At 35.4% G+C, this 22,319-nt stretch overlaps 1 protein-coding gene across 4 annotated transcripts in view; it reads right to left on the bottom strand.

Moving 5' to 3' along the window:
* Positions 1-22,319, bottom strand: part of CSMD3 (CUB and Sushi multiple domains 3) — a 743,929-nt gene that overhangs the window by 654,209 nt on the left and 67,401 nt on the right. For all 4 annotated transcript variants that reach the window (XM_086741185.1, XM_086741184.1, XM_086741183.1 and 1 more), the window contains exon 2: positions 7,059-7,281. In XM_086741185.1, the coding sequence (XP_086597311.1) occupies positions 7,059-7,281 (223 nt within the window). The remainder of the gene's footprint in view (positions 1-7,058; positions 7,282-22,319) is intronic.

Consider the following 22,319-nt stretch of genomic DNA (forward strand, 5'->3'; position numbering starts at 1 on the left):
GGGAATCTTTAGTATTTAACTTAGTGCTATTTATAAATGTCCTGGTTTTATTTAGTGAGGCGGGGGCAACAGTGGCATCCTTGGAAAGAAGATTCCAGTTGTTTCCCCTTTGTCCAGTGGACTCAGCCAGGCCAAGGGCAGATCTGCTGCTGGCCGAGCCAATTGGTAGCAGAACATGCCTTGATAACGCCTCTGTATAGCGTATTCAAGAAGTGGAAAAAAATTAAAAAAAAAAAAAAGGAAGAAGATTATATGAAGAAGCTCTCCCTATTCACTTGGAGTGTGGAGGGAGTGAGAGAGGGACTGTGTAGTGTGGTCCTGATCGGGGCTGAACTACGACAATAAGTAAGAACATAAAATTACTAAAGTATCCTTGATTTTACTGTGTTTTTTTTTTTTTTTTGCTGCTGGTTTTTTTTTTGTTTTTGCTTTGGGTATGGTTTTTTTGTTTGTTTTTTTTTTTAATTTCATAGAATCATAGAATCATAGAATGGTTAGGGTTGGAAGGGACCTTCAAAGGTCGTCATCTAGTTCAACCCCCCTGCAAGGAGCAGGGACATCCCCGACTAGATCAGGTTGCTCAGAGCCTCATCCAGCCTGGCCTTGAACATTTCCAGGGATGGGGCTTCCACCACATCTCCGGGCAACCTGTTCCAGTGTTCTACAAACCTCATTGTAAAAAATTTTTTCCTAATATCTAATCTAAATCTACCTTCCTCTATTTTAAAACCATTACTCCTTGTCCTATCGCAACAGGCCCTACTGAACAGCCTCTCCCCATCTTTCTTGTAGGCCCCCTTGAGGTACTGGAAGACTGCTATAAGGTATCCCCAGAGACTTCTCTTCTCCAGGCTGAACAGCCCCAACTCTCTCAGCCTGTCCTCATAGGAGAGGTGCTCCAGCCCTCTGATCATCTTTGTGGCCCTCCTCTGGACCTTCTCCAACTGGTCCATGTCCTTCTTGTGTTGGGGGCTCCAGAACTGGACACAGTACTCCAGGTGGGGTCTCACCAGGGCAGAGTAGAGGGGGAGAATCACCTCCCTCGACCTGCTGGCCACCCTCCTCTTGATGCAGCCCAGGATGCAGTTGGCCTTCTGGGCTGCAAGGGTGCATTGCCAGCTCATGTTAAGCTTCTCATCCACCAGCACTCCCAAGTCCTTCTCCTTGGGGCTGCTCTCAATCCATTCCCCGCCCAGCCTGTATTTGTGCCTGGGATTGCCATGACCCAGGTGCAGGACCTTGCACTTGGCCTGGTTGAACTTCATGAGGTTGGCACGGGCCCACCTCTCCAGCCTGTCAAGGTCCCTCTGGATGGCATCCCTCACTTCCAGGATATCAACGGCACCACACAGCTTGGTGTCATCAGCGAACTTGCTGAGGGTGCACTCTATCCCACTGTCCATGTCGCTGACAAAGATGCTGAACAGGGCCAGGCCCAACACGGACCCCTGAGGGACGCCACTCGTGACCGGTCTCCACTTGGACATTGAGCCGTTGACCACCACTCTCTGAGTGCGGCCATCCAGCCAACTCCTTATCCACCGAGTGGTCCATCCATCAAACCCATGTCTCTCTAGTTTAGAGAGAAGGATGTCATGCGGGACAGTGTCAAAAGCTTTGCACGAGTCCAGGTAGATTATATCTGTTGCTCGTCCCTTGTCCACCGATGCTGTCACCCTGCATACCCTAAATGCTTTTCAATAAAATTTTAGATTTAGGAAAAATGATGGATGATGCTAGCCTTTCAGCACTGTAGAATCATAATAATGTAAATTATTTGGAGAAAGTATACCTTATATTTGTGACTGGTTTTGAGCTAAAACCCAGTGTTTGATTATGTTGTCAGTAATACCTGGCACACTTCTGTTGGAGCAGCAGGTATCTGACAATGCTATCAGGTCAGGAAAAGGCGCTCAGAGATGACAACAGGGTGCTCAACTCATCCATGTGGGTGTTCCCTTACCATCCAGTGAAAGCACTCGTCCTGCTCCTGCTGTGTTCCTCTAGATCACAGAAGCAGGTCCAACTCTATGACATGGTCAGAGTAGTCAGTTTGGATTCTTATCCTGTTGTGTGATTTTAAACTGGAAGAGGGTAGATTTAGATCAGATATAAAAAAGAAATTCTTTATTGTCAGAGTGGTGAGGCACTGGACCAGGTTACCCAGAGAAGCTGTGGATGACCCATCCCTGGAAGCATTCAAGGCAGGTTGGACAGGGCTCTGAGCAACCTGATCTAGTGGAAGGCGTCCCTGCCCAGGGCAAGGGAGTTGGAACCAGATGATATTTAAGGTCTTCTTCAACCCTAACCATTCTATGAGTCTATGACTGTCTGTTTTTTTTATTCATGTCCTTTTCAGTTAACATAACTTGAGCCCAGAGCCAAGTAAGCAGCCAGCTCACCTGCCCGCAATGCCAACAATATTTAATAAGAATAAATATTAACGAATTGTTGTAATTTTACATATTTCTCGTCCCCATTTTTTTTCTCTGCTCTTAATTGTTTGGACCAAGAAATTAATTTTATAGTCAATCTGACCACTATAAGTGAAGCAATATCTCTTATTACATATGCTATGGAATTAAAAAAAAATCTGAAGTATTTTAGTTTTATTTAAATTTAGTTTTGAGCTTATTCCTCTATTATGTGACAACAATTTCTTTTTTGAGTTGTTTGCAATACCATTATCAAGGTGTGAGTCTGTTTATTTAGTACCAAAATCAAACCTTTGGAAGTAATGGAATGAACAGAGCATACTCAAGTACATTTAACACTGGGAGCATCCTGAAATTTTAAAGATCTGCATATTAATCTTCTGAAAATGTTTTTTCTCTTCAGGTGGTTGAGGAGTAGATGTTAAACATGTAGGCTTCTGGAGGGAGTCATGTTTTAGGAGAAAGCAATTCACTGGCAGAGAAAAGGCAGTGGATGTCTCCACTAATTTCAGTGAATTTATCCTATGCAGCTCAGAAGTACTGATCAGGTAACCTGTGCATTCGAATCCTGTTTTCCTCAGCAGGGAATGTAGATGAAAGGATGATTCATCCTGCTTAAAAACAAGGGATTAGAAAAGATGAGTATTAGCTCACCTTTTAAACACTGAGAATATTAAAGCTTCCTTCCATTCAAATTTCCTGAGAAGAAATTGATCATGAGTAGGTAGATAAAAGTCTCCCATTCATCCAATTAAAACTTTGGACACAGTGACCATATCAACATTTAAAAATATCTCTGCAGATACATGCTGGCCTCACAGACTCTCAAACACAAGCAAAATAAATATTTATTAAGTGTTCAAAAATTCCAGTTTGTGCCAGTTTGTCACACCTCCATTTCTCATAATTTTTAGATAAACATATTCATACTTCTTTTCACTTATGCAAACAAATGAATAGCTGTCACAAGATTATTATACCTTTTTGCTAACAGTGGAGCTTTCCAAACTCCCATAACATGTCTGTACTTTTGAAGACCACATATACTGAAATTTTATGATATTTTTTACCAGAACATTCTGGTAGACTTGTCATTTTCTAAATAATTTTATTTTTAACTTTAGAAAATCTATAATTTTGGAAACTACAGAATTGCTTTCTGAATATAATTGTATGAAAGATTCTTTTAGGTGAGACAACGGGACAGAAATATACTGGATTGAAATATTCGTTTTATCCCAGTACAATTGCAGCAGGTATGCATTTTTTTTTTCTCTATTTAAAAAAGATCTGAATTTGTTTCATTGATTTCAATGCAATGATAATTTTGTGGCGAATATTTAAATGTCAAATCAATTACATTCCCTTGGAACTGTGAACAGAGCTTGGGTATATAATCACAAGTTATTATTCAATTATTTAAATCTTTTTCTAATATCACATTGTAAGCTGGAGTAACTAATTACAGCAAAAAAAAAATAGAAAACTATTGAGTATGACATCTCTTTTAAAAGCAGGGTTCAATTCTAACCACCATACTCCTTAAAAAAAAAAAAAGACAAACATACTCTTTGGTATTTACTGATAGCAAATGTTCAGAAATTTTGTTCAAAAAAAGAAGAAAACACAATATTATCCAAGTTGTAAAGTAAAATACTTGCAAGGAAGAGTCAGATTTGAGGTTACCATTCTCTCATCCACCTACATATGCACCATTTTCACCGCCACTAATAACATAGTTTAGTATTAATTGTGGTTTGCATATGACTATGCAAGGAGTGACATGAAGAGTACCCAATGAATAATTCATATAGTTAGTCCCATACTTTGTTTTCTACAATAGCTACATCTTACTTAAAAAGCAAGTATTAATTTTCTCCCAGATTTTTCTATGCAGTGTCAGGACCCTAAGGAAACCAAAACAACAACAACAAAAAAATAGACATTCCTGTCCCTGATCAGCCTCAGCTGGGACTCCCACCCATCACCGCCCACGGGTCCTGGGACTCCATTTCAGGTCCACCCTGAGGCATCCAGACCTGCTACAGCTGTCTGCCTCCTGTATGAGTCTCTCAGGCCTAGTCCAAGAGGAGCTTAGCTGGCCCTGTTTGGTTTTGCTCACAGCCCGACTCCCTGGAGGGACCCTGGACCTTGTTCATGACTTGCCATGCAGGGTGCTGTCGATGGACCCCGCTGCTAGTCCCTGGCTCTGGCCCCCACGTTCAGCCCCTACAGGACTGCGCCCTGTCAGTGGTAGCACAGCCTGAGTGGGGTCAGTCTCACCTCCTGTGTCCCTCACAGAGCAGCCTCACTCCTGCCACTCCCTAATATATGGCAATAGCTACTACAGTGAATTATTTACAGGTTATACTAAAAAATATTTTTATAACATGCAAGAAGTATCATCAGATTATTCCAATCGGCTTTTGTGAAGCAGTTGATTTATGTGATATTTTATCGGCTCAAATAATACCTTCTGTTAACTTAATTTAAAAGTAAGATTTCTTATCACTAACACAAACAAAACTCTTGTTTCTCAAGATAGGGAAGCAGAAAATTGAAAACTTGTTATTGATATACATCTTCAAAAAGCTTGACTGAAATTATTCATGTAGTAACACACAAAAACTATGTGAAAGGCAAAAATTTTGAAAATATAGAGCAGGAGTTCTATATGGAAATACAACATTTCACTCAGAATATCAGCCAGAAGTATTAGCTACTTTCCAAAATAAGATGTATACAAAGTTGCAATTTAAAAATAATCATATAAAAGTAAACCTTGATTTTTTTTTTTTTTTTGAGGAAGCTAGATGTGTAAGTGTGAAAAAAAGGGTACAGAAAAGTCACAAAGATGCATAGGAAGGGCAACAAGAAAGACCTAAAAATAAGCAGTGTCCGTGATATGACCCAGAAAGTCTCCCAAGTATGAAATTTTGCTGAAAGCTTGGTTCAAATACAGTAAGTAATACTATCTTTCTGCAAACAAGTTTTTTTTTTTGTAGGTGATTACAAATATGATTTACAGAAAGACCTTTTTTTTTTTGCATTTAGTTCACAATTTTAAACTGTTCTATATTTTCTCTATTTATAGTTTGAGGCAAAGATCTAGCATATTAAATATACTAAATCAGACATATACAATAACACAAAGATGGAAGTGTAGTATTGAATTTACACTTTCTGTAATGGCCATGTCTGACATGCTTCTCTTCCATTTGTTATTGTTTAGCTGCCATGTAAGTGCCATCTAAACCAGTTAGGGCTGTTAAGCATTCACTGACGACAGTCAATGACTGCAAATTTCAACATAATTCAATTCTGAGGAGAACACTTAAACAAAGAATTAAAAAACAGGATGAGCATGGAGTCAGAAGTCATGAGCTTCACAAATAGCCCAACTGCAAAATCTTTTTCAGTCATATAGAAACTTCTTCCAATCAAAATACTGAAGTAGAAAAGAAATAGTGTTCATGTCTATCTGAGACAATTTTTCAGCTGTCCAGTTATATATTTCACAAATATACCTGTATAGTCCCCAAAAACATTTTTGTCTGTTACAAAATTAAGGGGAGGTTGACTACTGTAATTTGATTACACTTTAATTAATGACACAAATTAAAATTATATAATTCAATATCATGCTAGAAAGAAAGTTTCCACAAGAAACTATACGTCAATAAAACTTTACTTTTAAAGTAAAAATCTTCTGCAAAAAGAAAACGCCAGGAAACACCACCTTACTACTTGCTACAGAAATCTGAGAAAATAAACATCACAGTGAAACATTTAATAAAGCTTGCATAATTTCGCTATCACTTTTCCTTAAATTAAAGCACGATTTTCCACTCACACAATTGTATACTATTTTTCTACTGCATCCACGTGTTGGCAAGATCTTGTAAGTCTTGCAAAAATAGCTTATTTCAAGACCTTTATGGAGGCTTAATCATCTTTTCCTTTTCAAGGGCTGACTTATTCTATTCTCGTCTACAGAACTCCTTATTCTTTTCCTCACCAGAACGTACTGGCATCCTGAATTCACAATACCAAAACATTTGAGTACGCCAGGCTTCCTTGACTTTCTTCTCAAGATATTGACATTAAAAAAAAAAAAAAAAAGTATCCCAAAGCTCCAGCTTTGAAGGCTTAGTTTAATACAAAAAGAATCCTGCACACATATATCTATATATGTAGATAGCTATCTATATATCTATGTGTACAGATAGATATATGTAGATACAAATATATATGTGCACACAAATACACATAAACTTTCTCAATAGCTTGAACAAGATACATAAAGAATAAATATCTGCCTTTACAGGATATTATTTTCCTCTTATTTCTCTTCTCCTAGCTTCCTTCACCTGTTTTATCTGATGCTTATTAAAACTGTAACTCAGTAAGAACCACAAAATCCTAACAGTAATAATCATGTCATTATTTTGCAATTGTGCAGAACGTTGTTCACGTACTTTTTGAGATTATGATTAAGGAAAGTGCACCTTAAATTCTAAAGAAGAAATAATTTGTAATTTAAAAATATTAGCTTTAACTATTTTCTCAAGTATTTTTTAAGATATGAATACAAGTTACTTTTTAATAATGTTTATTCTTTACCTTGTCCTAAAATTTGCAGGATGAGGATGTCCATCATATAATGACAAATAATCATATTCTTCTTCTAGAGCAAAAGACTGAAAGACGATCTGTATTCTGTTTCTTTCTTCTGCTATTATAACCCATGTACAGTTTGCACCATTTGGATATCCATATGGGAAGCCAGGGCTTTCTATAGTGCCATTAAGTCCTTTTAAAGTTCCACCACAGGTATAAATAAATCCTAAAAAAAACCCAAACAAACATGGAAACAAAAGTTAGTAATTCATTTTTGTATCAACCTTCAATAAAATATGACATTGGAATTAATGATTTCTAAAAAATTATCAAAATACTTATTTGCAATTATTTCATTTAAAAAGGTAAAGCCCATGTTGTAGTACAAATCCTTGCCACTTAATGCAAGACAACCCCACCTACTTAACAAATGTGTTTTCCATACTGTTTACGTAAATACATATGGTGGCATATTTGCAAATAAATATCTATAAAGAACATCTATTACTAAATTTGGTTACCTATGAGGCACAATATTTATATCAATTCCCTTTTTTATAAAAAGGAACAGAAGCAGCCAGAGCAAAGAAAATTAGTTCTTTTGGTGTATGTGTGACATATGTTAGATCAGTTCTAATGCTCAGTTACAGCAGTTCCTAACTCCTTTGAGTCCTTAAGATATTTTTTTTTCTTTCCACTAGCTTTGCACTCTGACTGTAGTCTCCATTACATCCCCTCTCCAGGCTTTCTGCTCTTTTAGATCACCTTTCCTGCTTTGCATTTTGCACTCCCAAAGCTTTTCTTCCCCAAAAGTGCTTGGAGTAAGCCCCCTCTGCTAATAGAAGGATTTCATCAACTGAGAGGAAGAATAAAGTGCTCAGTTGCTCAGCATGCTGTTTCAGAGAAACATGATATACATTCCATTAAAAACTACAAACAAACAAACCAGATGCCATCTCTTTATTAATACACACATGTACATATTTGAACTCATTAAATCATCTTCTTTATGGCACATTCACAAGCTTGTCCTTGTGTTGAGCATTTAAATGTGTAGAAACCCCTTTCTCTGAAGTATTAAGCAGAAATCTCTGAAGATTTTACACTTTGTAAGGCTACACTGTAAAGTAAATTTTCTGGATAATAGAACAGGGATACATCCAATATTTTCATCTAGGCTTTTTCATATTTATCTCCAATGATGAGAAAAGATGCCTTTTATGAAATGTGATTACTCTTTTATTATAAATATCAGTATATCATAGATATATAGGACAGAGAGGGAATGGAAAATCCTCTTAGAAAGTAATTAGAGCTTTGTTTGCCTCATCTGACATGTATAGCAAATTTTACCTTCCACTGCAAATTAGCTTAGAGAATTCATTTTTATATCAGTGCCTATGCACTTTCATTTGTTATTAACATTCACTGCTAGGAATTGGTTTTATTTATGTCTTTCTGCACCTCCCTCTTATACTCAAACTATTTTTAAATCTCCTTTATGTGTTATTTGTTATCTAAGCTCAGCTGTTTTATTTAGCACTTTAAAAATCTTTCGGACTACAGTTTGTGTGCAAGTCACTTTACAAAACTAAACTATTTACTCATCCTAAGAACTTCATCCTAGAAATCCAGCACCTCCTACCTAATATAGTCACTGGAATAAGACTCTATAATAGCTAAGTGTGCATATATTCATCAATTTAGTTTTTCTGAGAAATCTCTTGCCAAGGCCTACTTAAACTGAATTACAGAAAAAACTTAGAGAGAGACTTGAAAATTAGATAGCATGCACTGTTAATTTCTATACATCTCTCCAGACCAAGTGTGGAAAGCACAGTGTGAACTTTGGCTCAACATCAAAATGCAGCTCCATAATTCAGAACCTGTGTCACTGTTGCTGTATTTAACTCAGGATAACTACCAATTACATATGTACTACACCATTAATTCAATGCAAGAAAATCTCAAATAATAGATCTTCTGTGACCAAAATAAATTCATATTTTTCAAAAACAAGAACAGATCCAAAACAATGAGAAAGTGCCTTGGGAGATGATACACTACTTATTAAGGAACGTAATGCTTCATATTGTATCCAATAGTTGTTCCTACCCATACATACATATGAAATATAAAATTCTATAACACATAAAAGTTCCACTTACTCCTTTTACTCCATATACAAACTGTAACAAAAGAGAATTATTCATATGCTACAAGATGATATAACTTGAATATGTTTCAATCATGTCTAGCAGAATGTAACACAGCTATGCACGTGTCAAAAGACACATTTTTAATTTCAAGAATAGAAAAAACGAACAATGATGTTTGACTTTGGTAGGTCTACTCTTTTGTTCTGTAAAATAAAATATCATGCCAATAGAATCCATGCAACATGCACTTTAATCTCTGCTTTCATATGTTAATCCATTACGTAACACTCTTCACCTTGGCAGACCAACTTGGTTACAGTCAAAATAAACAACATGCATTAACTGACTGGTCTGATCAAATGTTGAAGACATTATTTTCACAAGGCAAAATTCATGCTGAAATAACTGGTAACATATACTGTGATCTTTTTCATCTAGATTTCAGAATTAGCATTAAAACTAGAATTTACTTGCAAATTGTTTTTCATAAAAGAGATAGTTTGACTCAAAGTGTGACATAAAAAATTTTGAAAAGCTTGAAGTGAAACTAGAAAAGAAAAATACTCATTGAAGGTAAGCTTGAAGATGAACACCACCGCTGATGATATTCTCTTAATAGTTTGTATGATTGAAAGTTTCCATTGTATTGTTTTCTACCAGATTTTAAAATTCAGATATTTAATTATCATGAATTTTACATAAAATACTGCCACTCTTCCTGATTTCAGTCATCCTTTGATTCATTGTGGGATGATGGTAAGTATCAGTAGCATCAGTTCTTACCTAATCTATTTCTTCAACTTTATTGCCTTCTAACAAAGCAAGTGTTAATTAACACCATATCCATATCCCTTGCCCTTGGATGTCCCGTAACTATAGTCACTCAGTACAGTACAAGATTGTCTTTTGCTTTTTCATTCCCTCCTGACCATTCAATTACACTGTTTAATAACATATTTCCACATCTCTCACCTTTCAAGTACTCCACACCTTTTGCTTAATCTCCTTTGTTTCATGCATTCTTTAATAGCAGTCATCACATATACTGTGTCTGCATTGATTAACACACTCCAACACTTCTGAGTTGCTTGTGTATTTCCTTTTAAAGAGTTATTTAATACTTGCTATCATTTACTTAACAGCAAACTGAGAAAACAGATGAGTTGTTCACATGCTCCTTTTTTTCTTCTGTATCTTTTCTGATATCCCAGTCTTCTTTCATCTCTTTTGCTTGTACCCACCTTAAAGCACAGTCAATCATATCTTAAAGTATTCCTTAGCCATATCATCCATGTTTAGCTCCCTTTTTTTTTGTGCAGTCTACTTATTTGCAAAATTGTTCTTTTCCCCCTAGATGGTGGTCCTTGTCCATTCACAATCCATCAACTTTACTCACTTGTCTCTCCTGCTCTTTGCTTGTTTCTGTGACACCTTTTTCTATTTGTGATCTTTGATCACCTGACTGTCTGTGGCAGCAAGAAGCTGTTAATTTTCATAATGACTATAAATCAGGAAGGATTGTTCTCCCAATTCCCTTCTGTTGTGCTGGATTGCCTCTCTCTTGTATCATGACCACCTTAGGTTTTATGATGCCTGTGTGTGCATTCTTCTTGTTTCCTTATTCTTCCCTATAGTCCCATTTGTGAAACCTCTTGCTTTTATAGTTTCATATTATACTTCAACATGTGTTTCTTAGCACTTCACAGAACTTATTGGAAAGCTACAATTATAGATTTCATAGTGATGTGAAATCTTCCTTGTGTTGTGAACCCTTTTCTCCCTCCTATCAATCCTTCCTGGTTTTGGAAAATATAGATACAATCTTTCTAAACCATCTCAGCTTCTCTATCATTTTAATTTTTCTGACATGCCTTATGCCAAGATCTTTACAAAAGGGAGAAAAGGTAGCTCTCATCAGATGTAATGACTTTGTTTTTCTTTGGACCATGTTTGAATTTTATATTTTTCTCTCTTCTTACTGTGCCTCAATTCTCTTCCATTTATGTTTTTCCATTTCTCAATAAGCCTCTTTTCTCTAGCCTTACCTTTCAACTTATTGACTTTTTTTTTCACGAGTACAAACATGGAAGATAATTGCCTCCTTTATTGTACTGTGTTTAGTTCTTTCCTACTCTCCACCTTTTTTTCCACCTCCCTCAAATGTCCAGCAGCTTGCATACTTTCTTTCTCTGCTCTGCTTTCATAACTGGTGACTGGTGACTTTACACTAAGGACACTCACTGGTGTCCATTGCCACCAGAACATTATAATCCCCTAGTTCTTTCTGAGTCTCATTTTCCTCCTGTGCTAGGCATGGAAGGTGCACATACCAGCAGCAGCCCTTGCACAACAGCACAGCAGAACAGAAGTAACACTGCACCTGTGTAGTAGTTCACAGGGGGGTAGGGATCCATACCAACTACAAGGCATTAGAGCTGCTGCTGTTTCAGAAATGTCTACCTTGTAGTCATATAGACCTCTATGACTGTTTAACCCAGTACTCTGTACTTCAAATAACACTTCTCACTTCCATCTCAGCTCCAGCAGCAGCTTTTACAATGAGCTTCCTATCAGCTGAGAAAAGCCTACATTTAATTTTTTGCCTGACCGTTAAAAAACAAAAAAAAAAAAACAAAACAAAAAAAAAACAAACAAACCGAAACAAAATTAGTTATGTGATTTTCTTCTTTTTTAAGTTCCCAAAGTAATAATAACTTCCTCTGTTGTGGCTATGTTTGTCTCTGTAGGTTGTTTTTTTTACTTCCTATTTTTGTCAATCATTCTTTTTTTTACACATAATGCTTATTTCCTTGATTTTAGACTGTTTACTTTAGTCTAGAGAAATTCCAGACATGCCTAATAAAGGCTTGTAAAAAACAAAAACATCTTGTGTTTGTGAAGTGCACAATGTAAGAACACCATTATAGCACCTCTATGAAAATCAGCTCTTATGAGTTCCAAGAAATTTATGATTTCTTAACTAAATTGCCATTTCATTTCAATTTGTTCTTAAAAGCATTTGCTTTCACAAACAAAATATTTTTGTGCTTATTCTGTGCACAGTTTGCTGGAAATTGCGCCAATGTATAGATATTATAAAGTGTTTAAAAGAAGTTTGTTTTAATGCTCTCTATGATTTATATCACTCTGAGGTTATAAGAAAAGATAGTTATACTTTTTTGTAAATATTTAGGCAAGATAGATTGTCTTGCCCTTGCATAAGCAATAAAGTGCCAAAATGATGTTTCCATCATTTGGTAAGGTTGACTGGAAACTCTATAACAAGCTCAGTGGAACTGGTACAGAATACCAGTCAAAAAGAAGATACCACTATAAAGTAATTATCACTGCATTGAAGAGTTTTATAGAAGTACTGTTTTTCCTCCAAAGAGTAACTTCTTAACTCTGTTTCAGCCACCTTTTCTGAAAGAGGTTCAGAAATATTTTAGTATTGTCTTCCATTTGTCTCAGCTGAAAACTGGGAGAGGGACAAAAGGTTCTGGCCCCTCATGTTAACATTGAGCATGTTTCTTCTTTTAAGAAAAGTAATGTCTAAAAACCAACAAGACTGCTCATGTTCACATGGAATCCATCCTGAGGAGCAGAAAGCTTAAAATGGCTAGGTGGCAAAATAAACAACTGGATCTCATTTAACAAAAGCATCTGTAGCAGTTTTGTTACATATACTGAAATATTTACTGTCACTTTGTGCATTTCTTGTTCAACAACAGAAAACTGTTACGTCATTTCCTGTAATTGTAGGCAAAAAAGTTTTAACTTCAATAGTGTCATCAGTCTTTGAGGAATTTTAAAAAAGATGTAGCATAAATTTACAACCCTGTAAGTCATTCAACAGAAGAAGATTATCACTTTCATAGGAAAATATATTTTTTCCCCTTACCCTTAGGTACTTAATTACTTTGGTTAGTACATAACTCTTTGACAGGGAATATCCTTCTGCTTCTATTTTAAAAGCATTGCTACCACTGCCACAGATGAAAGTCTTGTTTCAACCAAGTTGTCTGAAATACAACAGTTTTATCCCAGCATGTAATTAACTTTCCTTCTAAGGATATTTCAATACTTCTCTCCTATTCCTCGTGTAATATCTCAAATGCCTCATAGACAAGGGATCATCTGTTCTGAAATAACTGCCTTCTTGCTCATGCAGCCAGAGAAGGGTAATCTCTCAGATGTGATAAACATCTGGGCAATTGGACTAGACATAAAAACAAGAGAGGACATTTGGAATCTCATCACAGAAAAAATTAAACATCTTCTCTGGGATTGAAAGTCTGCCTTATGTAATACCCTCATACACGCTACCACTGACAAACTTGCAGGGGAATCAGATTTCCTATGTTTGGGGAGATTGTAGATAGATATTAAAGGTGTTTGGATTTTTTTTAAGAGAATGTGGATGTCAAATAATAGAATCTCTGGTCTCAGTGGCATTTGGCCACCCTGTGTCTCTCTCCTGTGTTAAGAATAAATGTTTTGAGCTCTGACTTCCTTATCTTAGGAGAAATAATGGCGGAAAGTGCCAAAAAGTGCCTTCAATAGCACTCTAACCCTGCATACTTTTTTCTTCTTCCACCTACTCTTCCTGTAGTTCTTCCACTTAAAAAGTAGAATGTATCCAGTACAGAAAAATAAATTGATCTGGAATCTGACCAGCAGTTCTAAACAGAACATAATATCAAATACATGTCAGAAAATGAATTAATGAAGATTCATGTTTGATTACATGGGAAGTTTACTCTGTGGAAAAGATATGAACAGAAATTCCACTGCAAAGATCTGTTCTTGAATTATACTTATTTTACATTTCCTTTTCACTATTCTCTTTTCTACAAAACTAATGAAATGCTCAAAGGCTTTGCATTGTGATTCATTTTTTGTCTTTTTTTTTTAATGTGTGATCTGAGAAACTGTTAGTTTCATAATTAAATTGTGATATTTTTAAAGTTAGCTTGGACAGTCACACAATAAGATTCTTCAAGAATCTTTGCACTTGGCACTCATGGAAATAACCTCTTTAAGAAAAAGGTTAAAATAAAATTAACTTCTGAAGAAATTACATTTAGTACTACTCTTTAAAGTTCAAATATCCAAAAACCTTAATTACAGTTTTCACACTAACTGTAACAGCAGAACAGTCAATATAATGCTGACTTAAATTCCTTAAATTTAAAGTCTATTGGTATACACAGTAAATCTTTGTCATTATACAGCTGGTTCATTAATATCTAGGATCTGGGATACGGACCTCTCTAATGAGATTTACACAGAGACAGTCTAGTGAAGAAAAAAAAAAGAAAATAAAAACACAATTACAGTATATTACATCTGAAAGTTTAAAATCTTGCTGCAGTTTCAGATAAATCACAGTGAACAGATTATTGCAAATCTAAGTAACTTTTTAAAATCAATCTATAGCTTTAAAGAAAGAAAAAAAAAGTTTCCGTAATCCTTCTAAAAAAACATAGATTTAGTCAAACTTAAAAAGGGAGGAAGGGAGAAGGGGGAAGAAAAGCTAGAATGATGAAAAAAAAGTTCCAGTAAGCATACAGATATGAAAAAAAAAAAACCAAAAAAAAAACCCATTATAAAATAAATATGATGCTCTTTTGAAGTGGCTTCAACAAGATTAGGAAAGACTTTGAAGACTCAGTTCTTGGAAAATGAGGACAAAATTAAGACTCTGTTTTAAGTTTCTGCCAATAGAAATTGAACATAGAAATGGCTCAGTATTTACTGTACACTACTGCAGTCAGTCTCCCTATAATCTCTTTCCTTCTTTCAAAAAATAACAGACAAACTTCTGTGGCAGCTTAGATTGCTTCAGATGTAAACAACCTGAAAAGTCTTCTCACTCACTTACAGGGATTATCTTCAGAAAAGGTGTAATTTTTAAAAAATCAAACAACAACTCTCTTGCTTTGAGTCCCATGGAAATCCAGACCCTTGAAAGTCTGCTATAAACTTGGGAAGAAAAAAAAATACGATCTAACTAATGTTTCACTCCTCTGAAACATTACCATTCTCAGTGAAACATCACCTCTCTCAGTGAAACATTTATAAAAACCTGATGTCAATTGCTACCTTATGATGCCATTAGTATAGGGTTTGGACTCTTGTACCAAATGTACTTCATGCACTCTGCAGTAGCCTTACATGAAGGCACCAAAATTAAAGATGTGTTCAAAGTTGGACAGCAGTTGGAAAAGCCAACTATAGTCTTTGGTCTACTCCAAACCGTTGATAAAACTTTTTTAGTTAAACGGGAGATAGACTTGCATCAAATAGGTAGTATCTCAACTCTTTTAGTGAATGTATGAGTAAATACATATTTTTTGAAGATGGGCAAGTGGAAAAGAAGTTAAAAAAGAAAATACAGTAAAGATCATTAAAGAGTAAAGAAAAAACTGTCCTTCCATAAGTAGACACATAGACAAATACACTTTTGGGACAATAGGACACACTGGGGTGGGTCTTCTGTTTTTAATTTTCTAGATCATATAATAGTGAAAAAATGCCACCATTTGAAAAATTGAAGAGCCACAGACTATATAAGAGTCAAATGAATGCAGGGAGGTCAGGAGAATTTTTCATGCAGGATTCGGCAGTATGGGACAGCTCCTGACACAGTTCTTTAAAACGAAGAGAGAGCAATTTAAACATCTTAGAAACCAATGATTGTCAATTGTAGATATTCAAGCACTACATTTCTACACATTTTTAATGTCCACAATGTTTACCATGTTTTATGTCCACTTCTTAAAATAATGTATGTTGTAATAGAATTTCTTCAAGAATTAGCATAGATCTTTTTAAAAGCATAAATGAATTCTGTCTTCATTTACTCATAAACTTTCTTTAAAAAGTAATTTTTCATTGAAGCATCCTATAAAAAAAAATCAAACCTTCTTCTTGTCTATAAATCTACAGACTGTTACAATTTTTTCAACACTTTCAGGTGTCTGAATTCTAAAGTAATTTTTCATATATTGTTAGTTCTGCTAACTTTTAAATTTTGAAAGATTCCCATAGTACATTTCTGAATTTGCAGTAGGTGAAAGTATTAACATCTTTACCATGTACTTCTTTTTAAATGTCATAAATATATGGGGTTTTTTTTATCATGAGCCTGAATAGAAATTTCAGTAGTCAGTTGAGGCAGTATAGCCTGATGCAAAATCAAAAATAAGTTAAAAAGAAAAGCATCTTTAGTCACTGAGATATCTCAGTTTGTAATTTTTTAAATGAAACCTTATTCATTTATATCATTAAAACAATAACTTTAGTGTTGTCAATATTTTATATATTATATTAATTCCTACTAATTATTTCAATTTATAAAGCAAATATCACCACTGGAGTGTTTGAGTCTTAAATATCTAATATTTAACAAATAAAATAATTGTCTTAAAAGAAAAACAGCGAAGATTTACTTCTCTATACACTGGAAAACACTGTAAAGTTATTAAATTTTTTCTAGGAAAGGTGATAAAATTCCTGATAATGCTACTCTGCAATAGGAGGAGTACAATGTGTTCAACTTTCTGGCACTGATACCTTTTTAAATTGATCTCATTTTTTAGAATATTTAATAGAGTTAACAGTGCTAAAAAGTTACAAAGCCAAGCAATATAACCAAATACTATTTCAGATTTTATTTTGGTTTCAGTGTTTCCAGGACCACTGAAGCTACTTTGGTTACTCTACAATTTTATTACGGCCCTTTCCAAAGACAACCTGCTTCATTGTAAAGGTAGCCAGATGAACTACATGTCCCAAGCCATCAGGGAAGAGCCCGGCAGTTACAGTAAAATGCTGAGAGCTTATGTGAATAACTAGGTTTTAAACATCAGCTCATGAGTGGTTTCCTTGGGCAGCTGTCCTTACTATAACAGTGAATTACAGAGAGAGAGGCAAGGGAGAGCACATTAACTGATTCATCTACCCCAGCAGATTTTGCCAGCCTACCAAGTGAGATAAAAATCACCATGTAGAGTCATCACCATCAAGCAAAGATAAATTTTCTCTCTGCCTGGATAGTTGGAGATACACTGTGACCATTTGTAGAAAGGGGAAAGAGGAATAAATATTTAATGGTATCACTGGTGTCTTCTTTTCCTTACTCCCTTGAATATAACAAACAGAAAAACAAACAAAATCTCCATCCTAGCATCAAAGAAAAACTCATTTGTTCTCCAGAACTGACTGGTTACCCTCTTCCATATTCCTACCAACACTTTCTAAGCAAAAATGCTGGAACACCTGAACTTGGGGTGCACAACAAAGTTAAACAAAAAGGTCATGTGAAAAGCCAGACTGAAGAATTTCTGTAGAAAAGGAATATATAAATATGTTTAATGACAGAGAGAAAACAAAAAAAAATGCAAACAGCACAGCACTAAAGTAACAGTAATGGGAAGCAAAAATATTTAGGTAAACAGTTGTAACTTGGATGGTGTAGTTTAATTTGGCATGTAAACTGTTTGAGAGAACAGTTATACCATTCTGTTTTAACAAATTATTCTTGTAAATACTGAGATTTTATTGTTGGTTGGATATCTTCATTTAATTTGTATGGGACAAAGGAATCTGGCATATTACTTACTTTTTGCAGTATCTACATATTGGAATTTGGACAGATTAGCTAACGTGCTAGGTATTAAATATTCAGAAATGCCTCTTACATACTATTGCACTATTCCTATTCCCATGCAAACCCTTTACGCATGGGAAAAATGTAGATGTCTGGCCCAAGTCTTTCTTTTGAGTTTCACCTTATATCAGCACAAAAAAAAATGGTGCTAATTATTTCTCGAGACTCAGTGACCATTTGTTATATAATGGCCCAAGGCACAGCCTTGAATATTCAGTTCCTCCCTCCTAGACATTAATACTCAGCAAGGGCCTGTGTCTCGTCTTATCAAGTAAGCAAAACCCACAAATTTCTATTAAACTGTGTGACTTGGTATCTTTAATTGACGTTCTCCTTGGTTTTAGCTTATTTCACCTTTTGGCAACTGTTACTCCACATGTTTCATCCATTCTGCAGTACCAATGTCTGCTTTCAGCAGCTAATATTTCTGAAAATAACCAGTACCCCCCATTTCTAAAAAATTGCTAGCAATAGTGCCACTCACTTATTATGAATAAACATCCCCTCTAACATGACAAACTAGCTCTAAACAGGAAAGCTGTTTCTTGGAAAAAAACTCTACTCTATTGAAACATTCTAGGTAGGGTATTATAGCTTGTTCAATACTGAATGAGAAGAGACTTTCATGTCTTTTTCAGGCTGAATCAGTCATACTTCCTTTATTAAGTATTAGGTAATAGTGTCTTACCTTACAAAATTTTCAGATGGGAGGTGTTATTTTTGTAAGTGTTTAAACACTGTGTACTTTGATTTTTATTTTAGCATTTAAAAATAAGAATTTGATCCTCTTGGAACTTTAGTATGTATACTAAGGAGCTCACTTTTAAAATATTTTTTTTTTTTTCAAAAATAAAAAACAAGTTATTGTGGTGTTGGTCACCAATTCCCTGCTTCTTTGGAGTGACTGAAAACGTCTACTTCTAATAGAGCAAAGACTAACACAGAGACAGCCTTTTCAATGGGAAGAACTATAAAAATGTTTGATTTCAGTATATGTATATAGGCGTGTGAATACATTAAGACAGATAGACTGATAGATAGATACTAAGGCAAGCAAAACACATACCTATAATACCTCTCTAGGAAACTAAAATGTTCTTTCTAATACTCAATATGTATCATTGTGATAAGGAAATGCTCAGTCTCATCCCACATAAGGTGCAGAACATGTGCATAAGAAGGAAGACTTTGCTAGTAGCTTAGGAAGTCAGACAGTGCCTTTGCATTGTTGTACATCAGAAGTGAAACATTCACTCCTTGCAGAAAGTGGTATTTGGGGAATCCACTTGCAATACAAGTCCTTGCAGAAGAACCTGAAGAGACTTCCTTCAAAGTCTGTGAATGTTTTATTACAGCAGTTTTGAGGAACATCTGGGTGTGTTGAATGTACCAGCCACATTACCAATAGAAAACTTAAAGATGTATGTGGGAACTTCACTTGCTACAAGGGTATTTTAAGATCTGTATTTAGTTCCTAGATTACAACAGAAACAGCATCATTTGATTCCTCTAGCTGACAAACAGAATCTTACTACAAATGCATAGTATATTGTTTCATCATGCTCAGTCTGAGGCAAGAACATGGAATTTGGATTGAATTTTGGGAAAAAAAAAATACCAGAAAAGTGAGGCATGGTAAAAGACGGCATCAGAGTTAAAAAGCCTTGACTGTATCAAAGAGCATGATTCAGAGGAGATGCGACCACCTTGTGTGGTATTGTCTGTCAATGAGTGTTGGTGCAGTTGAAAGTGGAATTGATTGGAATATTTGGATACAACTTTTCATTTCTGTTTTTGCCATATAATAAAAGTTAGTTAAATAAAATCTTATTTGAATGTATGTCTAAATACATTTTTTATTAAGGTTTCTTAGTGCCAACATGAACTTCTGGTCTGACTAAAAGTGATGTCCCATGACATCCTATCACAGAAGTGATGTCCCAATAGCTAGTTGTTCACAGTAATTACTGGGGTATACAAAACTCAATTTCAAGTCCTCTTTCTTCCTGTTCTCCCAGTTTATGTGTCGCAGAGTACTGGATGTAGATTATTTGCAAGTCAGCTTCATGAATGTACCTGATAGGTGTCTTAGCTCTCAAAGCCAAATTTACAAACCTCTATTTTGTTTCTGTAAAAACAAGTTTGTTTTCCAGCCTTAATTGTGTATCCAGTGACTATTCTGACAGTGTATCCAGAATCCTCTGACTGTTGAATGCAGTCCAGAGGTTTAAGTTATCTTTATGTTCCAGTACTGACATTTATTCTTCTTTCATCTGCTTACAAATGAGATAAAAAGAACAGAACTTGATTAAATGTGGGTGTTTGCAATGTCCTACCAGCAAGGCTCCTGTTATTATCAGTGGAGAGCTGGACAATAGATTCAGTAGCGCTTAGTCTTGTACATCGGATTGCAATCCAATAAAACTGACTCCATATAGTCTTCACTGGCTATAGCACAGATTTAAATACCTAGATCAACTTAGACACCTACTCTGCAGGTGCCTAATGTCAAGTGAAGGAATCCTGCTCCACGACACACCCGTCTTTTAGTCCTTTCCAATGATTATATTAACACCTCTTTTTTTTTCCCAAGCAAGACAAATACAAGGAGTAAAATCAGGCAAAAGTAGGTAATTGCTTAGAATTCTCAGTTTTCACTTGTAATTATACCTGTAATGTTCACAGTGCTTTCTTCTGCCTTTTCTAAAGAAAATGAAGGCCAGATACCTGAGCAGTGCATCATCACTTAACATTTTGTCTACATCTCCTACTTGCACTTTACAACACAGAGTTGCCATCATTGCTGCCATCACTGTAGTATGCACAAAGGAATGCAAGATGGCTAGGATTGCAAAGAGAAATCTGTCAGCATTTTCCATCAGTACTAAATGGAGCCATCACACCTTGTTGGTAATGGCAGGAACATAAAGCTGTTTTTTTATCTCCTTCTCCATGTAACAGGTTCCTCCCAGATCCAAGAGATGCAGATGGTAAGTAGTCTACTCATCTGCTCCCTCTCTCCCTCTCTATGAGGGAGATGCAGGCAATCACAGGACAGAGTCTCAAATTTGAAAATTAGACTTTGGTGAGCACAAGGTGGAGCTGAAGGAGAGAGGGCAGTGAAGAGGGAGACAAATGTGTAATAGCAATACTGCTTAACCAGCTCTTCAAGAGAAACACAATTAAAATTGTTCAGCTCTGCAGCTGGTGTAAATGAATGCTCTGCACTGAGTTTCTTTTCAGAGTGCCCCAGCTCACATTACATCAGAGAGCAACAGCTTTAAGGAAACAACCATAAGCATTTGAACAAGGGCTAGAGAGCAAGAATAGTACTCACTGGAAAAGATTTAATAGTAACCCTCTGTCTTCCTCTTTCCCACACAAAATATCTTCTATTTTTTGTTACAAAATTTCTGTATCTCTGCAAAATGTGATGCAATAATGAATTTTAATTAGTGCTTAGTGTGTCAATAGCAGTTTCTACAGGAGTGAGGAATGGTATATTCTTTTCTCTCTTATTTACTATCTCTATAATTAGGACTATGTGATTATGCTGTCAGTGCAGTGAAATGAAAATGGAATCCTCACCCAGTATGAGTAATTTACCCAGTCTGCATGGAAATTACAGAATTTCCAAACAAAAAAATAATTATATTTTTCTCTCTCACTTTATTACTTTGTTGTAATTTGAGGGATGTGACTAAGTTATTAATGCAGTATAATAAGCTGAAATCAATGCACAGTGAACCTAACAACTTCTAAAAAAATGGCACTTCTTGGATGTAAAGAATGTGTTAACTTTGTTTAATTACTGCGGCAAACTGCATATGATTTGTGTAGTGAAGAGGAAATATAACTGCTGCTCAGTGCATTCAAAAATCTGGATTGCTAGGCTATAACTGTGTGCTACATAGACAGCGTAATTGTTTTTTCATTAAATATTTGCTTCATTCAGTTACTCCATTTCTAAAATTATTTTCTGCTTCAAGTTTTTTTTTTTCCCACATTTTTTACAATTTGTTTAAATACTATTTCTGTAATCTTTAAGACTACTGTTAAAATTGCCAATGTTCTTTGAATATGTAATATGAAGTGGTATATCAAGGCTAAATATTGTTATCATGATTTGATTCATAGAGTAACTCTTAGAACTCACTGGAAAGCTTAAAGACAGCAGATCTTCATTTAAAGAAACAGGATCTCTCTATGCGTGGATTTTGTGATGGCTTTCAAAGCTTAAAAGATCATTAAAGATTTATGAAAGTTCACCATAATTCAGAGAAGACGTCACAGTACTTCAAAAGCAAAAAAAAATCATGGGGATGACTCCAAGATGTTACATTCAAAAAGAATCATGCTACAGTATGCTGTGTTTATACTTGTCTGAAAAATGCTTATAAGATGTAAAGAAGAAATAAAAATTACTTTGAA

Source organism: Chlamydotis macqueenii, chromosome 2 (assembly GCF_036417535.1).
Source record: "Chlamydotis macqueenii isolate bChlMac1 chromosome 2, bChlMac1.mat, whole genome shotgun sequence".
In the NCBI taxonomy this organism is placed as follows: domain Eukaryota; kingdom Metazoa; phylum Chordata; class Aves; order Otidiformes; family Otididae; genus Chlamydotis; species Chlamydotis macqueenii.